This window comes from Lissotriton helveticus, chromosome 1_1, assembly GCF_964261635.1.
Source record: "Lissotriton helveticus chromosome 1_1, aLisHel1.1, whole genome shotgun sequence".
Classification (NCBI taxonomy): domain Eukaryota; kingdom Metazoa; phylum Chordata; class Amphibia; order Caudata; family Salamandridae; genus Lissotriton; species Lissotriton helveticus.
The window spans coordinates 392,052,081-392,066,145 of record NC_136057.1 but is presented as its reverse complement, the minus strand read 5'-3'; the positions used below and the strand labels follow the sequence as shown (position 1 = coordinate 392,066,145).

General features: G+C 46.6%; 1 protein-coding gene across 1 annotated transcript in view; it reads left to right on the top strand.

Annotated features, from left to right (window-relative positions):
- Window positions 1-14,065, top strand: part of LOC144809859 (differentially expressed in FDCP 6 homolog) — a 469,730-nt gene that overhangs the window by 416,873 nt on the left and 38,792 nt on the right. The window contains exon 11 of the mRNA XM_078673746.1: window positions 12,044-12,134. Within this exon, the coding sequence (XP_078529872.1) occupies window positions 12,044-12,134 (91 nt within the window). The remainder of the gene's footprint in view (window positions 1-12,043; window positions 12,135-14,065) is intronic.

Below are 14,065 nucleotides of genomic sequence, written 5' to 3'. Positions count from 1 at the left end.
CGGCAGCTGCATAGCTTCACCGTGAAAATAGGAAAAATCCAATGGCGAGCTATTCATCGAACCTTAAATATTTGTGAATCTCGTTGGTAAGAATGGCATCTTCAGTCTAAGCATCTATCGTATTAAATGTGTTTAAACATATTTGAATACGCTCCAAAACGTTTCATGCGAAGTATTAATTTTGAAATCGAGGATACCTGAATCCCGCTGCATGATTGGCTGCTCGCAAAAAGAATGGAAGTTCGTACTTCAACTTATTTTTTACTGTTATAAAAAAGTAACAGATTCTTTTGTCTGCTGCTGTTATTAGTCAAGTTTGCTTACACAAAGGAGTTAGGTCCTTAGTCGGGACTGAGGGTGGGCTGGACCGTTATAACTATAGCAAAAAAACACAAGTGCCCACACTCTCTTTGTTTATACTATACTTTTCATACGGACCAAATAAAAAAGTTCATTAGATCTGGTCGGGTATTTTTATTTATACCTTTCACTTCTATTTTTTAGCAAAAACTTCTTTCTAGAGTTTCTTTCTAGGCAAGAAAGGTTTACATATGTACAATACACAAAATCACTATTTACACATCTATAACTATTACATTTAAGACAAAACGAACATTGCGCAAATTACAAATGAAGCAAAAAACATCCAAATGACAATAGACAATACACATTTCTTTTTTTCAATGTATCCACATCAATTTCATTCAAAATTTATACAAAGCAAACGTCAATTGACAAGAGCAACAAAACAAATGCCTATTTTTCATAACACTGTTATGTGGTGTCTGGCTCTTGTGGGTGTGCCGACGCGTTTCAGGTTCGGGTAATCAATTCCCAAACCCTCATCAGGGCTTTGTTATTTATCTGGTTGTTTTCTGATCAGGCGGGGATATAATTCACATTTCTTATTGGGCGCGTGCTACTTGGTGGGTCTCTGAGTAAAACTCCATGTGCACACGGCAGCGCCGATGGAGGGGGATGACAAAGGTGAGCCCGCTCTTTTTCGCAATCCTCATGTACTTGTCTCGATTTATTTGGAAAGTATATCTCAAACACCCTCTGGTTCGCCTGAATGAACCAGAGGGTGTTTGAGAGACTGCATACAGCGCTGAGGTATTAAGAGTACTCGAGAGAGAGAGTCGTTTCCAGACACGTCCCTGACCGGGTCGTTAGGAAGTTTGAAAGGGAAAAAGAGCAGCCTGGTCATTTACAAAACAGGTCCTTGCATGATTGAACAGCTTCCGCCAAGGTGCGGACTAAAATACTTTCCAAATAAATCGAGACAAGTACATGAGGATTGCGAATAAGAGCGGGCTCACCTTTGTCCTCCCCCTCCATCGGCGCTGCCGTGTGCACATGGAGTTTTACTCAGAGACCCACCAAGTAGCGCGCCCCCAATAAGAAATGTGAATTATATCCCCCGCCTGATCAGAAAACAACAAGATAAATAACAAAGCCCTTATGAGGGTTTGGGAATTGATTACCCGAACCTGAAACGCGTCGGCACACCCACAAGAGCCAGACACCATATAACAGTGTTATGAAAAATAGGCATTTGTTTTGTTGCTCTTCTCAATTGACGTTTGCTTTGTATACATTTTGAATGAAATTGATGTGGATACATTGAAAAAAAGAAATGTGTATTGTCTATTGTCATTTGGATGTTTTTTGCTTCATTTGTAATTTGCGCAATGTTCGTTTTGTCTTAAATGTAATAGTTATAGATGTGTAAATAGTGATTTTTGTGTATTGTAAATATGTAAACCTTTCTTGCCTAGAAAGAAACTCTAGAAAAAAGTTTTTGCTAAAAAATAGAAGTGAAAGGTATAAATAAAAATACCCGACCAGATCTAATGAACTTTTTTATTTGGTCCGTATGAAAAGTATAGTATAAACAAAGAGAGTGTGGGCACTTATGTGTTTTTTTGCTATAGTTATTAGTCAAGTGGCATGGAAGTTTCTGTGCTTTACTTCCTTCCCTTCTTTTGTCTCCTCTATACCTGCTTCCTAATGCCTCTTCCTTTTTCCTTCTAACTCTCCCTTTTGTCCATCGCTCTGCCCCCACTTTAGAATTCACTCAGCCACCGCTCGTTTTCTCCCTCCCAAATTGTTGCCTACTATCTGCCCGCTCATGCTTGTGTCCTACTTTTGCCATGCAGTTTGCCAGCCTTCACTCTAAATTTCACCCCATTCCCTCTCCTCTTGGCCCCCATTTCCTTCTGTGACCATTTTTCTCACACACCTTCATTAACAGGGCCTCGGATACTTTCCTGCCCTTAGTCTCCTTGTCCCCGACAGTTACTCCTCGCCACACCCATTTTTTCTCCAGCCTCAGCCCGCCCCGCGTCCTCCTGACCTCTGCTCTCCCAGAGCTAACTTCTTCTGACCCTACGTCCACCCTCGATCCTCGGCACATTCTACCTATCTCGCCGATACCCCCCCACCCCCGTGATCCTCGACCACTCTCCTCGTGTCCCCCTGATACACCACTCCATAGCACGTTACACTCTCTGCACCGTCACAATTAACCCTCCTCCCCTCTGTCCTCCACCTCACTCCCCCTGAGCCTCTCCCCCCCGCCCAGCCAAGATGCCCCCAGCCGCACACTCGGTCACTCATCCCGGCCCCTCCTCTAACCTCCTTTCCCCTCAAGGACTGAACACCTTCGCTATATCGTTCCCACGAACCCTCTCTTTCAAGACTAAAAAACGCTTCAAACAGAACATAATAAGGCAACACCCCGAAACGCTAATTGTTGACACCTACCACTGCACTACTAGAGGCCAGAAGAAAATGGACTTCATTTTCCACACCAACAGACCTGACGTATGGGCCACCATCTTTAATTCATCCCTCCCCGTCTCCAAAACCACCTTTACTGATCACAACCGCAAACTAACAATCGCCCCCCTGAATCATCTATCCCTGACAGGAGACATCTCCATCACCATCTATAGGAACGGCACCATTCTAATCCAGGCGAAAGAGGAGAACCTAGAGTTCTTCGACTCTCTCTTCCCCACACTTAAGATGGCTACCACCCATTACCCACTCAAAACTCCCCCCGCCCAACCCTCCGGCTCCGCCCAAACTCTCATTCTCCAGAACTCGCCACCCCAGCGTCCTTCCACTACACTACCTAGTCCCTCCGCCACCCATCTGCTACCGACAACCCTAGCCCCCATTCCTCACAACTCCCGCCCCCCGCCCGTCACACCCAACCTCCCCCCACTCAGCCCCCCTCGCTCCCCCTAAGGACCCTCAACTCACCCCTCCCCAGCCCCCGTAACTCCCCTTACTCTCAATCCTATGCCCGTATTGATCCGCTCCAGCGTCCCCCCGTCCCTATCCCTCCAGCCTGTCAATATCTCGTCCTCATCAGACCCAGCTCCCCCTTTCTCCCTAGCCCCACCCCCCTCCATTGCTCCCAATCTCATCCCCAAAGGACCCCAACCCTCCTACTCCCTAGCCCACAAAGTTCCACGAACTCCCAGCCTCCCCCTCCTCGTGATCCTAGACCATTCCCTAGCTCCAGAAGCACCACCCGCCCTCTGCCTCCACCCCTCAACGACCCCAGACCCCTCATCTACACCATCGCTCAATCCACCCCTGCCGATCCCCACTACCCTCGTTCACATTGTTCCCTCTAACGAAGTGAACACGCACCCCCTTTTGGACAGTAATCCACCTCACCCTTTAACCCTCCCACAACTGATATATAGACCTGACAACCCCATTACTCAACCACCTAACCCGCCATCCCTCTCTCCTCTAGCTCTCACTTCCCCCTCCTCTGAAGCTATCTCCCTCCCCCGAAGGGTCCACAACTCCCCACCCTTAACAGCCCTCTCACAACCAAACACTAATCCAGATCCTGCCACCTCCCATCCTTTTATTCCTCCCACTGGAAACTCGCCCATAAGCCCCTCACACCCAGGACCCAGTTCCACTGATCCTCCCCTCCACCCCTCACTCGAGATAGCGCACCGCCTCGACCTTGTTGAAGCACAGATCTCGACCCTGATCCTAGGACTGAAGGAAACACTTTCTGCCCTCGGGAATCTCCAGCTACCCCCTCCCCCTCTGCCCCACTCCACATCCCCCCGCCTCCCCCGAGGAGTGACTATCCCCGCACCGTCCCTGCCTCCGCTCACGAAAGTCCCGACGAAGTCGCGAGCAGTCATTCCCAGCAGAAACTTAACCTCCCTCTCCCCTCTTGAAGTGAGCGCACTCGTCGCTTCATACAAACTCCCCCTGAACCAGCCTGCCCTGGCCCCTCCCGTGATTTCGACCCTCTCCTACTCGATCCAAGTCATCACCGGAGTAGGTAGGGACCTGCCCACCCGTAGAACCGTCAGACCCCCTCTTTATCTGTCCCCCATTCCCAGAGCCATCCCTGACAATTTGAAAGCAAAAGAAGTCCCCTCCCACTTGAATTGCATGCTTATCAACAGCCGGTTCGCAGTCAAAGATGCAACGGAAATTGCTGAATCCATCCTCTCCCATGACCTGGATGTAGCCTTCATAACTGAAACGTGGCTTAACTCCCTATCCCACCCCATTCTGGATATGCTGGTGCCTCCCGGCTTCTCAATTATCCGCAAAGACAGGCCCATTCACAAAGGTGGCGGCATAGCGATCATCTACAAAAGCAACCTCGCAGTCTCTGAAGCTCCCTCCTACCTGCACAGCTCCTTCGAATGCCTGTCGGTCAACATCAAATCTCACGGTCATAGCTCTCGTCAGTGCCATCTCCTCTACCATCCCCCAGGCAATTCCAACGAATTTAAAGCTCAGTTATCGGATCTGATCACCCAATCCGCACTTAATGGCGACGACAATCTAATTATGGGCGACCTCAACCTAAGATGGAACGACCACAAAAACCCGCTGATCCAATCTCTCAACACCCTTCTACAAGACAACGATTTGGTCCAACATTGCTCAGAAGAAACACATTACAGAGGAGCGACCCTGGATGCCATCATTGCGAACAAAACTGCAGTCTCGATTGACCACATCATCCCGGTGGACTGGTCAGACCACCACATCATTTTATTTCATATCATCCAGCCGGCCGTATCACTCCCACTCACTCAAGCACCCCCCCCAAAATGGGTCAGGAACACCTCCAGAGTTCCCCCAGACAAGCTTGAGGAAGGACTCAGCACTCTCCTCCCGAATACGGCGGAGCACCTCTCCACCTCGGAACTCACCGCGCTCTACCATTCCAATCTAGAGCTTGTCCTAGATCAGCTGGCACCTCTGAAACTAAAACAATCCAGAAGCAACCCCTCCAGATCATGGTTCTCTACTGACATTAATGATGTAAGAAGACACCTTAGATCCTTGGAAAGAACCTGGAGAAACAACCCCTCTGCCATGCATCGGGACCAACTGAAGGCAGCCCGCAAAATCTACTATACTCACATCAAAAGTAAGAAGACTTCCTTCTTCAGTTCTGCATTAGACAATGCCAGAAACCGCCCCAAGGAACTCTTCGACATCATTAGAACCCAAACCTCCATTCCCAAGGCAGCCAACGTAGCTGCCTCCAAAACCCAATGTGACAACTTCGCAAGCTTCTTCAATGAAAAAATCGCCAAAATCGATCGCTCCTTCATCCAGTGCCCTGCAACCATCCACATCCCCCCAGTAACCTCATCTTTCCGCTGGTCTTCTTTCCAGCCGGTCGAGGCTGAAATGATAAGCAATCTTATCGACGCAGCGAAACCCTCCTCTCACTTTCTCGATCTACTGCCCTCGAGACTGACCAAGGACCTGAAGCTCACCCTAGCCCCAATCTGGGGCAAGATCATCAATAGCTCCTTAAGCGAGGGCCTCATCCCTGACTGCCTTAAACTAGGACAAGTCACCCCTCTGCTCAAAAAACCCGGCCTTGATCTCAGACATGAACAACTTCAGACCGGTCTCGAATCTGCCGTTCCTAGCCAAAATTCTGGAAAGATGTGTGCTGTCACAATTAAACCAACACTTAGAGAATTCTAACCTACTGGATCCTCTCCAATCAGGGTTCAGAAAGGGCTGCAGTACGGAATCCGCTATCCTAAATGTCCTTGATGACTTGCACTTGTCACTCGACTCCAACCAATGTAGCCTCCTCATTCTCCTTGACCTCTCGGCTGCATTTGACACAGTTGATCACTCCCTCCTACTGAATGTCCTCCGAGAAAGAGCGGGCATCGACAACACAGTCCTAAAATGGTTCGCCTCCTTTCTTAACAACCGCTCTCAAAGAATAAAGATCAACAGTTTCGAGTCAGACCCCCTCCCCATCAACAGAGGTGTTCCCCAAGGATCAGTACTCTCCCCGCAACTTTTCAACATCTACATGGAACCCCTCACCTCTCTCCTAAGGAACTCTAACATCCCCTACCACCTGTACGCGGATGACACTCAACTCTACTTGGAAACCACCTCGATCGCCGACATTCACAGACTTAATGTTACACTCATGGAGGTTCAACACTGGCTCTCAGCTAACCACCTCAAACTGAACGAAGAGAAAACGGAAGTTCTCCTAATTTCGAACAAAGATGAAAACCCACAAATAGTAGAATGGCTCAAAGCCTTAAATGCCCTCAATGTCTCCCTTACTCCAACGGACTCAGCTAAATCACTAGGAATCACTCTCGACCCCAAACTGGACATGAAGAAGCACATCTCTAAAACCGCCAAAAGCGCGTTCATGAACTTGAAACTTCTCTACAAAATTAAACCCTTCCTCCCCCCCCCAAAGATCTGAAACATGCCACCCAGGCACTTGTGCTCTCAAGAATTGACTATGGCATTGCTGTACTGACTGGAACAGCCAAGTCACACCTGGGACCCCTCAACTCCACCCTCAACGCTGCCGCAAGAATGATCACAGGAACAAAGAAATTTGACCACATCACACCGGCACTCAAAGAACTGGAATGGCTCCCGATTGACCAACGAGCCAACTTCCGCACAGCCTGCCTCACACATAAAGCATTGCACACAGGCAAACCAGAATACCTGGCCTCCAAACTCAAAAGGGCTGGACAATCCAGGAACCTCAGAAGCTCCAACACACTCCTGCTCATCCCGCTGAAATCACAGAAACGCAAGACCTCAAATAAATGCTTAGCGGGGAACGCTCCCAGGATTTGGAACTCCATCCCCCCCGCATATCAGAACGACCGCTTCCTTCCCACAATTCAAAACTCTACTCAAAGCCCTCTTCCTTGAACGCTCCGGTGCTTAGCGAGAAGCCCATCTCCCAACAGCAGAAAGCTGATATCCTTTGCGGAACTCAGAACTAACTGATTCGCCCCCGAACTCCGTCTCTTATTGCGTTATTATTGTTGTTGTTTTGCTGGTGTACAGGCTATATTTCCCTCCTATCGTTTCCGATTCTTGTATTCTATGCTTATTGCCGTGGTTGCATTTCTCTATTTGCTGTGAAGCGCTCTGATACCCCCGGGTCCAGCTAGCGCTATACAAAACTCCAATAAATAAATAAAAATAAATTCCCCGTTGTCTTTTTTCCCTGATCAGTGCCACGTCCCTCTATCACACCCACAATATGGCGGGCCCGGTGCTCCTGCACTTGCTACACTAACGAGCAATACATGCCCACATTCACCATATCTTGTAGCGTGAGCTTTGGCCAGTGTTCATTGTGCCAGAAGCATGTAAATATGGTGCCTTTCCCAGGTGTGCAGGGTGCCCTGTGGACTAGTTTTTTTTTCTGTATGGCTTGTGACAGATGGGCACTGCCGGGGACGGCTGCTGTCTCTACTGTTGAGCATTGTGCAATATCTGCTCCAGCCTGCACCCTCCCTGCTCTCTCTTTCAACACGCTAACTACTGGTGAGCGCAACAGTTATTAACATGTGAAATAGTTTCAGCAAAGCTATGTATAAATTGTTGTTTTCCTCAAAGACATTTGTCTTTGTCATCCAGTGGAGTCTTCTTCCCTGCTAGGATCCAAAGAGCAGCTTTCTGTAGCAGTAATTAGTTACGTCATAAACTGGATTCCAGATGAGTAACTGTGAAATCAAAAGTCCATCGTATTTATGAATTTATAAAGCCGAATATCTACTTAAAATAAATCATAGAACCAGGAAGACATATAATTTAGAAAGGAAGTGGGTCTTTAATGCTGCATTTGGAAACCTACTTTAACGTTTGTTAGGGTTTTTGTTATTGTTTTTGTGGAATGTTCTTGCAGCACCTTCTTTCATTCACCAGCGAGGGTTAAAGCTTAAAGGTCACTTCACACCCACAGCGGCCTTCATACTTCTGTGGCAATAAGTCGGGCCTTATTGGTGTTGTATAATGCCTGCCCTTCAGTAGTGTCTTTTCGAACCAAACATAACTGTTCCTTTAAATATTTTACAGAAAAGTTTTATAAATGGATAGCAGCAGTTTCAGAAGTCATACAGATTATAACATGTCATTCCCTTAAAGTACTTATTGAGAGAGGGCTCTTGGCATGGTGAAGTGGCGAGAGGGTTGCTTTTTGACAGCATTTCGCTCGTCTTGGATTTACTTTTTTTCGTAAATGGTAGCTAGCCTTTTCTCCTCGTGTTGACTTTGCACCATAGGACAGTTCTCTGGGCAGTGTAGTTTTTTTTGTGATTTTCTTTTTCACTTATCTTGTTACCAAAAGTTCACTTTTTTTAAGTAAGCAAGGACCGGTGGAGTTGCTCAGTAATTGTCTTTTATTACTCAGATGTCTGAGGTTCATATAATCGTTTTATTATATTTCTGCATGAATTTCAGTTGATGCAATTACCCTTGGAACCTTTAGCAAATTATTCTCAGTCATAATGCTCCATTTAGCAACCATCCCGTGCCCTTAGGGAACAAGATGCGATATGCTTGTAAACTCCCACAAAGTAACTGCCCGCATTAGGCACAGAAGCCATGCTCACGCCAAATTTCAACTGAGGAAATGGCGAACGCTACAAATTGTAACACGCAACAAAATGGAGCCTCCGTTTTCAAAACGTGGTATATAAGCTCTTGTGTGCTAACACTCGTGTATAAATGAAGTCAACACAAACACTTTCACTGACATGTTTATTTACTCTGAGCACTCAGGACATCTTTTTTTGTTTCAGAGAGTAGGTAGTAGGTAGAGGTTATACCTGTTATCTGTCCATTGAACCAAGACAGAGGCTGAAGTGAATGCGAGCATTGCAGTTTACAGCTTTTACAGCTCTGCAGTTTCTGACATCTTAGGTTTTTTGTGTGTACACTAATGTGCATGCAGGCCTTCATGTGAGTTAAGGCTATTGGTTATACAAAAATAGCACTTTGAATAAGTAATTGCCTATTAGTGTAAAAGAAAAGTAGATGTTGTAACAACCAGGATAATGTGCTGCATGGCTAAAAACATACAAGGTTCCAAAGGTCAAGACCTATTGGCTATGCCAATCCTTGTTACCCTTCTGTAGGAAGCTGGCTCTGTATATACTGTACCAAAGTGAGGTATAGTGTGCACAGAGTCCAGTGAAATCCCAGAGGTAGGCAGAGGTAAAGTTAGATAGCACCTCACCCTCTATTTGTGGTAGTGTGGTTGAGCAGTAAGGCAGTATCAGAGGACAGTGTTAAGCATTTGTTGTACACACACAGTCAGCAAATGAATTCACACATTCAAACACTGAACATCAGATCAATGGTTTTTGTATACAAATATTCTTTTAGTTGTTTTATTTTCTAGAACCAAGCAAGTCTGGCACAGGTAAGCAATAAATACTTTACAGTAGTAATGCCTTTTGTAAACAGTTTGAATTGTAATTGTATATGCACTTTGTTTAGACTTATGGTTGCAGAGAAATGCAATGCCTTGTAAATACAGTACATGGACTTGAATTGGATTTTCAGTAAAATACTAGGAAGTTACTTTTTAGATTACTTTTCTTACTCAGATTAGTACACCTGGATACTACTCTGGGACATTCCTGTACACAGGTAACTAAATCGTTTTGGTTAAATAGTACAATTTTAAAGAATTTCTTTAGGTTTCCAAACTCCATACTTAGAAACTTTTCCAAGAAAAACAGTCTGTGTTATCCTATGGAGGAAAATAGTGTTATCGGTTTTGAGGTAAGTATTTGGTAATGGGAGTTGAGGTTCTGGGGGTAGACTCAGGGGTCCCCCAGGGTCAGGGATACACTCTAGTTACACCCTCAGCGGAACTAGGGGGGCCGGGTACAGAGTGCTGAGGCCCAATGTTATCCAATGGAGGATAGGGAGCCTCTGGCTGGTGGCTGCTGACTAGCAGGCCACTTGGCTGTGGGAACAAACTCCTGGACTTTAGCTCAGGGAATATTTGGAAACAAAGTAGCACCAAAGGTGCAGCTTTGGCAGAATTAGGGCGGTCGGGTGCAGGGTGCTGCTTGGACGTTGGGCGCCCCGTTGTTTGCAATGGGGAACCTCCGGTTTGTAAAGGCACTGCAGGCTTGGGGATGAAGGTCTTCTGGGTGCGACCACCACTTCGAGAGGTAAGTTGGATAGGCACCGTCTGTTTGGTCACCCAAGGACTTGGGGCGTCGGGTGCAGGGGTGCCTTTTGGGGTCGGATCTTCTTACCAGCTCCTGGTCGCAGTTGGGGGGGATCTTCCGGATTTAGGCTGCAGGTGTCGGCTTGAGGCAGGTCAGGGGTCGCTGGATCTCGGGTTAGGATCGCCGGGGGGACTTCCTCGTCAAGTTTGTACCTGCCGTCTACGGCCCGAGCGGGCAGAGTGGGGCGGATTCACGGTGTCTGGCCGGAACCAGAGGTTGCAGATGAACAAATCCAGTGTTCACCGGAGACACAGTATTTGAGGTTATAAGCAGACAGGTGTTCCGGGGTTTTCGAGGTTGCTGGCTGCAGAACACACCGGGATTTTGCAGGAGCAGGTTCAAGATGGAGACCGGCAGGTAGGGCTGGGACCAAGTCAGTGGGAGTCTTCCTCTTGTTAGCTTCTGCACTGCTGTTCAATCCTTCTTCTTCTCTTGTAGTTTCTTCTTGTCTGCTTTCTTGGTCAGGGCTGCTCCCTAAATACTGTATTTAGGGGGCGTTTTAGGGGTCTCTAGGTCAGTAGCCAATGGACTACTGACTTTAGGGTGACTACAACCTTGGTGTGCTCACCCCACGTGGGGGAATGAGCACAGTCCCTAATCCTGATTGGGGAGTGCCTAACATCTGTAAGTTGGCGGGCACTAAAGTGTGGGCTTCCCCTCGCATCCCCCACCTGAGGAGTGGAGTTGGCAGAGGTGGGCACACTTTCTGGGCTTGCTAGTTTTTCGAGCTGAAAAGGAGGGGAGACCAGAAGGGGGCCTGCTCCTGATAGCAATAGAGGCTGGGGGTCACATTACGAAGGCTGCCAGGCCTTTAAATCTCCCCTACCACAGATGGCTCTTCCTGGCCTGGGAGAGGTGTGAACACCTCCGCCCAGGAAAGGCTTTGTTTCTGGGCTCAGGGAGCAAAGGCTCCCACCCTAGGGGTCCAGAAATATGTCTCTTGGTGGCACTCAGGGAACCTACCAGAGGCTGGTCGTTTTTCAGGGGCCATCTCTTCGATGCCCTCTGTGTGCATTTTTCATTACATCACACACTGGCATCAGTGTGGGTTTAATGTGCTGAGAAGTTTGATACTCTACTTCCCAGTTTTCAGTGTAGGTATTATGGTGCTGTGAAGTTCGTAATGACAAGCCCCCAGCACCATATACTCTTAATGGCAGCACTGCACTTACGTCTAAGAATGGACTTAGACACTGTAGGAGTACAGGGCTCATGCGCCTGCACCCTCGCCACTCGCACAGGGCACCCAGCTAGAGGGGTGACTGTTCTATGCCAGGGCAGTGGGTTGTAGGCATGGCACACAGGGATGTGTGCCATATTGACTCTTCACTTAGATCTGAACCAAAACATGCAGCCTGCAAGGGAGGGGGGGGGGATAATGAAATTTATTATTTATGTAAATGATAGTCCAATTTGGTAATCCACGTAGTACTTGGGTTTGTTGACTAATTCATATTGATATTTTTTTCTCCTTGTGTCCGCAGGAAGCACAGAAGAAGCTTTATCAAGCAAGTCAACAAGTGAATAATTGGAATGTTCAACTTACCAGGCTAATGCGGCCTATACCACTAGGAGGTACATAATTATAAAGAAATTTGGGTGAAAAAGCATAGATGATAGCTGGAAAGAGAGCATAAGTCCTGGAGGAGGGGAAAGGCATGTGTGGAAGGAATAAGAGATGTTACCAGATGGATGGTGGTCTTGGAGGAAAGACTGTATTAATGATGGAGGAATCATTAAAGGAGAATATATGGTGAATTGGGAGTTGAGAACGTAACATAATGTGAAGGTAATGCAAGGTGAGTGTTAATTTGGTGTGGGCTGAAGGAGCAGTTGGCAGCCTCTTTGTAGACAGACAAGGTTAGAGCTGAGGGACATTCTCATTGTACTTCAAATAAATTAGCAGAATTGTCACCCAATTAAGTATCAGTGAACAACAAAACAAAAATTGTTGTACAAGTGTTATTAGTTAACTAGTACCGCCCTATCACCTACATTCACTTGTTGCTTTGAAAAACATTTAGAGCTGAGAAAATCAAGGAAATATGTCATCATCTCACCTGTGCACACTTTCACTGTATGTAGGACCTTCCTTCTGCTTGGTGAGACTGTCACTGTCTACGCTCTGAACCAGATTCCACTACCTGAGCCTTCAACACAAATTTGTTTCACCTATATTTATATCCCACAAACTACATGTTATTTCGTCCCATATGGATCTTATCACATAGTGGATAATTTTACTTCTATCCCAGGTGGGTCTCTTTGGTAGCTTGTCCGTTTTAGCGTAGGTACTTGCCCGCACCCCTCACATAATATGCATTTAGGGGGAAATTAAAGTAAACATAGGACTTAGTGCACCCTTCTTCAAAGTTAACATGTTCAACTATATTAAAAATAAATATAAGTGCAGAATAATATATCAGTTTAGACTAGTATACAGTAACAGTAATGGAATGTTCAGCCCCTTGCTAGGTCTCAGCATCCAACCACGCCTGCTATGTTTCTCCTTCAGTTGCCACACCATTTCCATTGGTACCTTTGGTGTGCTGTGGGATCACTGTCTTTGATGGTAAGCCTTTGTGTATAGATAACGTGTAATATCTTCGGTCAGCACAAACTTAACCATCTGAACAACTCTGACCGAAAGCCACTTAAATGGCAACTCTTTCACTATTTTTGGATTTGCAAAGAACTTTATTTTCTCACAAATATTAGCAAGGATCAATCCCCCTTCAGGCCAATACAGTAACCCACTGTACCCGCATGCAAGGGCATCTCTCTCTCCTCTTCAAACTGCAGCCAGGTTACCTCCTGCACTGTGAAACACTGAGTAGCTTTTAAACAGCTGCTCTGTATTTCACTTGAATGTGCTGACCTCGGGGCAGCACAGGTTCGCAGTTGCCCTGGCGGCAGCGCATTCTTTGTAATACAATGCACTGTCTCGGTTTGCACTCTGCGCACCTTTTCAAAGGTGTGCCATGGTTTAAATCCGGAAAGTGTGCTGTATTCATAATACCACCCTGTGTGGTGATGGACAGTAAAAATGACTTCACACCATCCACCCTAAACATGGTGGGCAGTATAATGACCTTCCTCTGACACCCTACTCATCTGCCTGTTGGAGGAAGCTTTCAGTCCACAGAGCCAATGGGGGCTCAATCAATGGAAAGCTGGCTGTCCTCCTGATTCCACGCATGGCAGGCATACTGTCAGTTTGACAAACAAGAAACTCTGTCACATTTGCAACAGAGTATTTTGCCCGCCAAACTCTATTTGAATTTTTTTTATGTGGCGAGATATTGATAAATTGGTTCTTACCTCACCCCTCTTCCATCTTCTCCGTTTAGTCCTCAGCATTCCTCATTTCACCCTCATCCGAGCACTTTCTGTCCATCTCCTCTCCATCCCATTTCCATACTCTCTGCCCTTCTCTCTTTTCATCACTCACCTCTTCTTCTTTCCACACATTAACCCTGTTTTGAGCTCCTCCTTTACATTTTTAC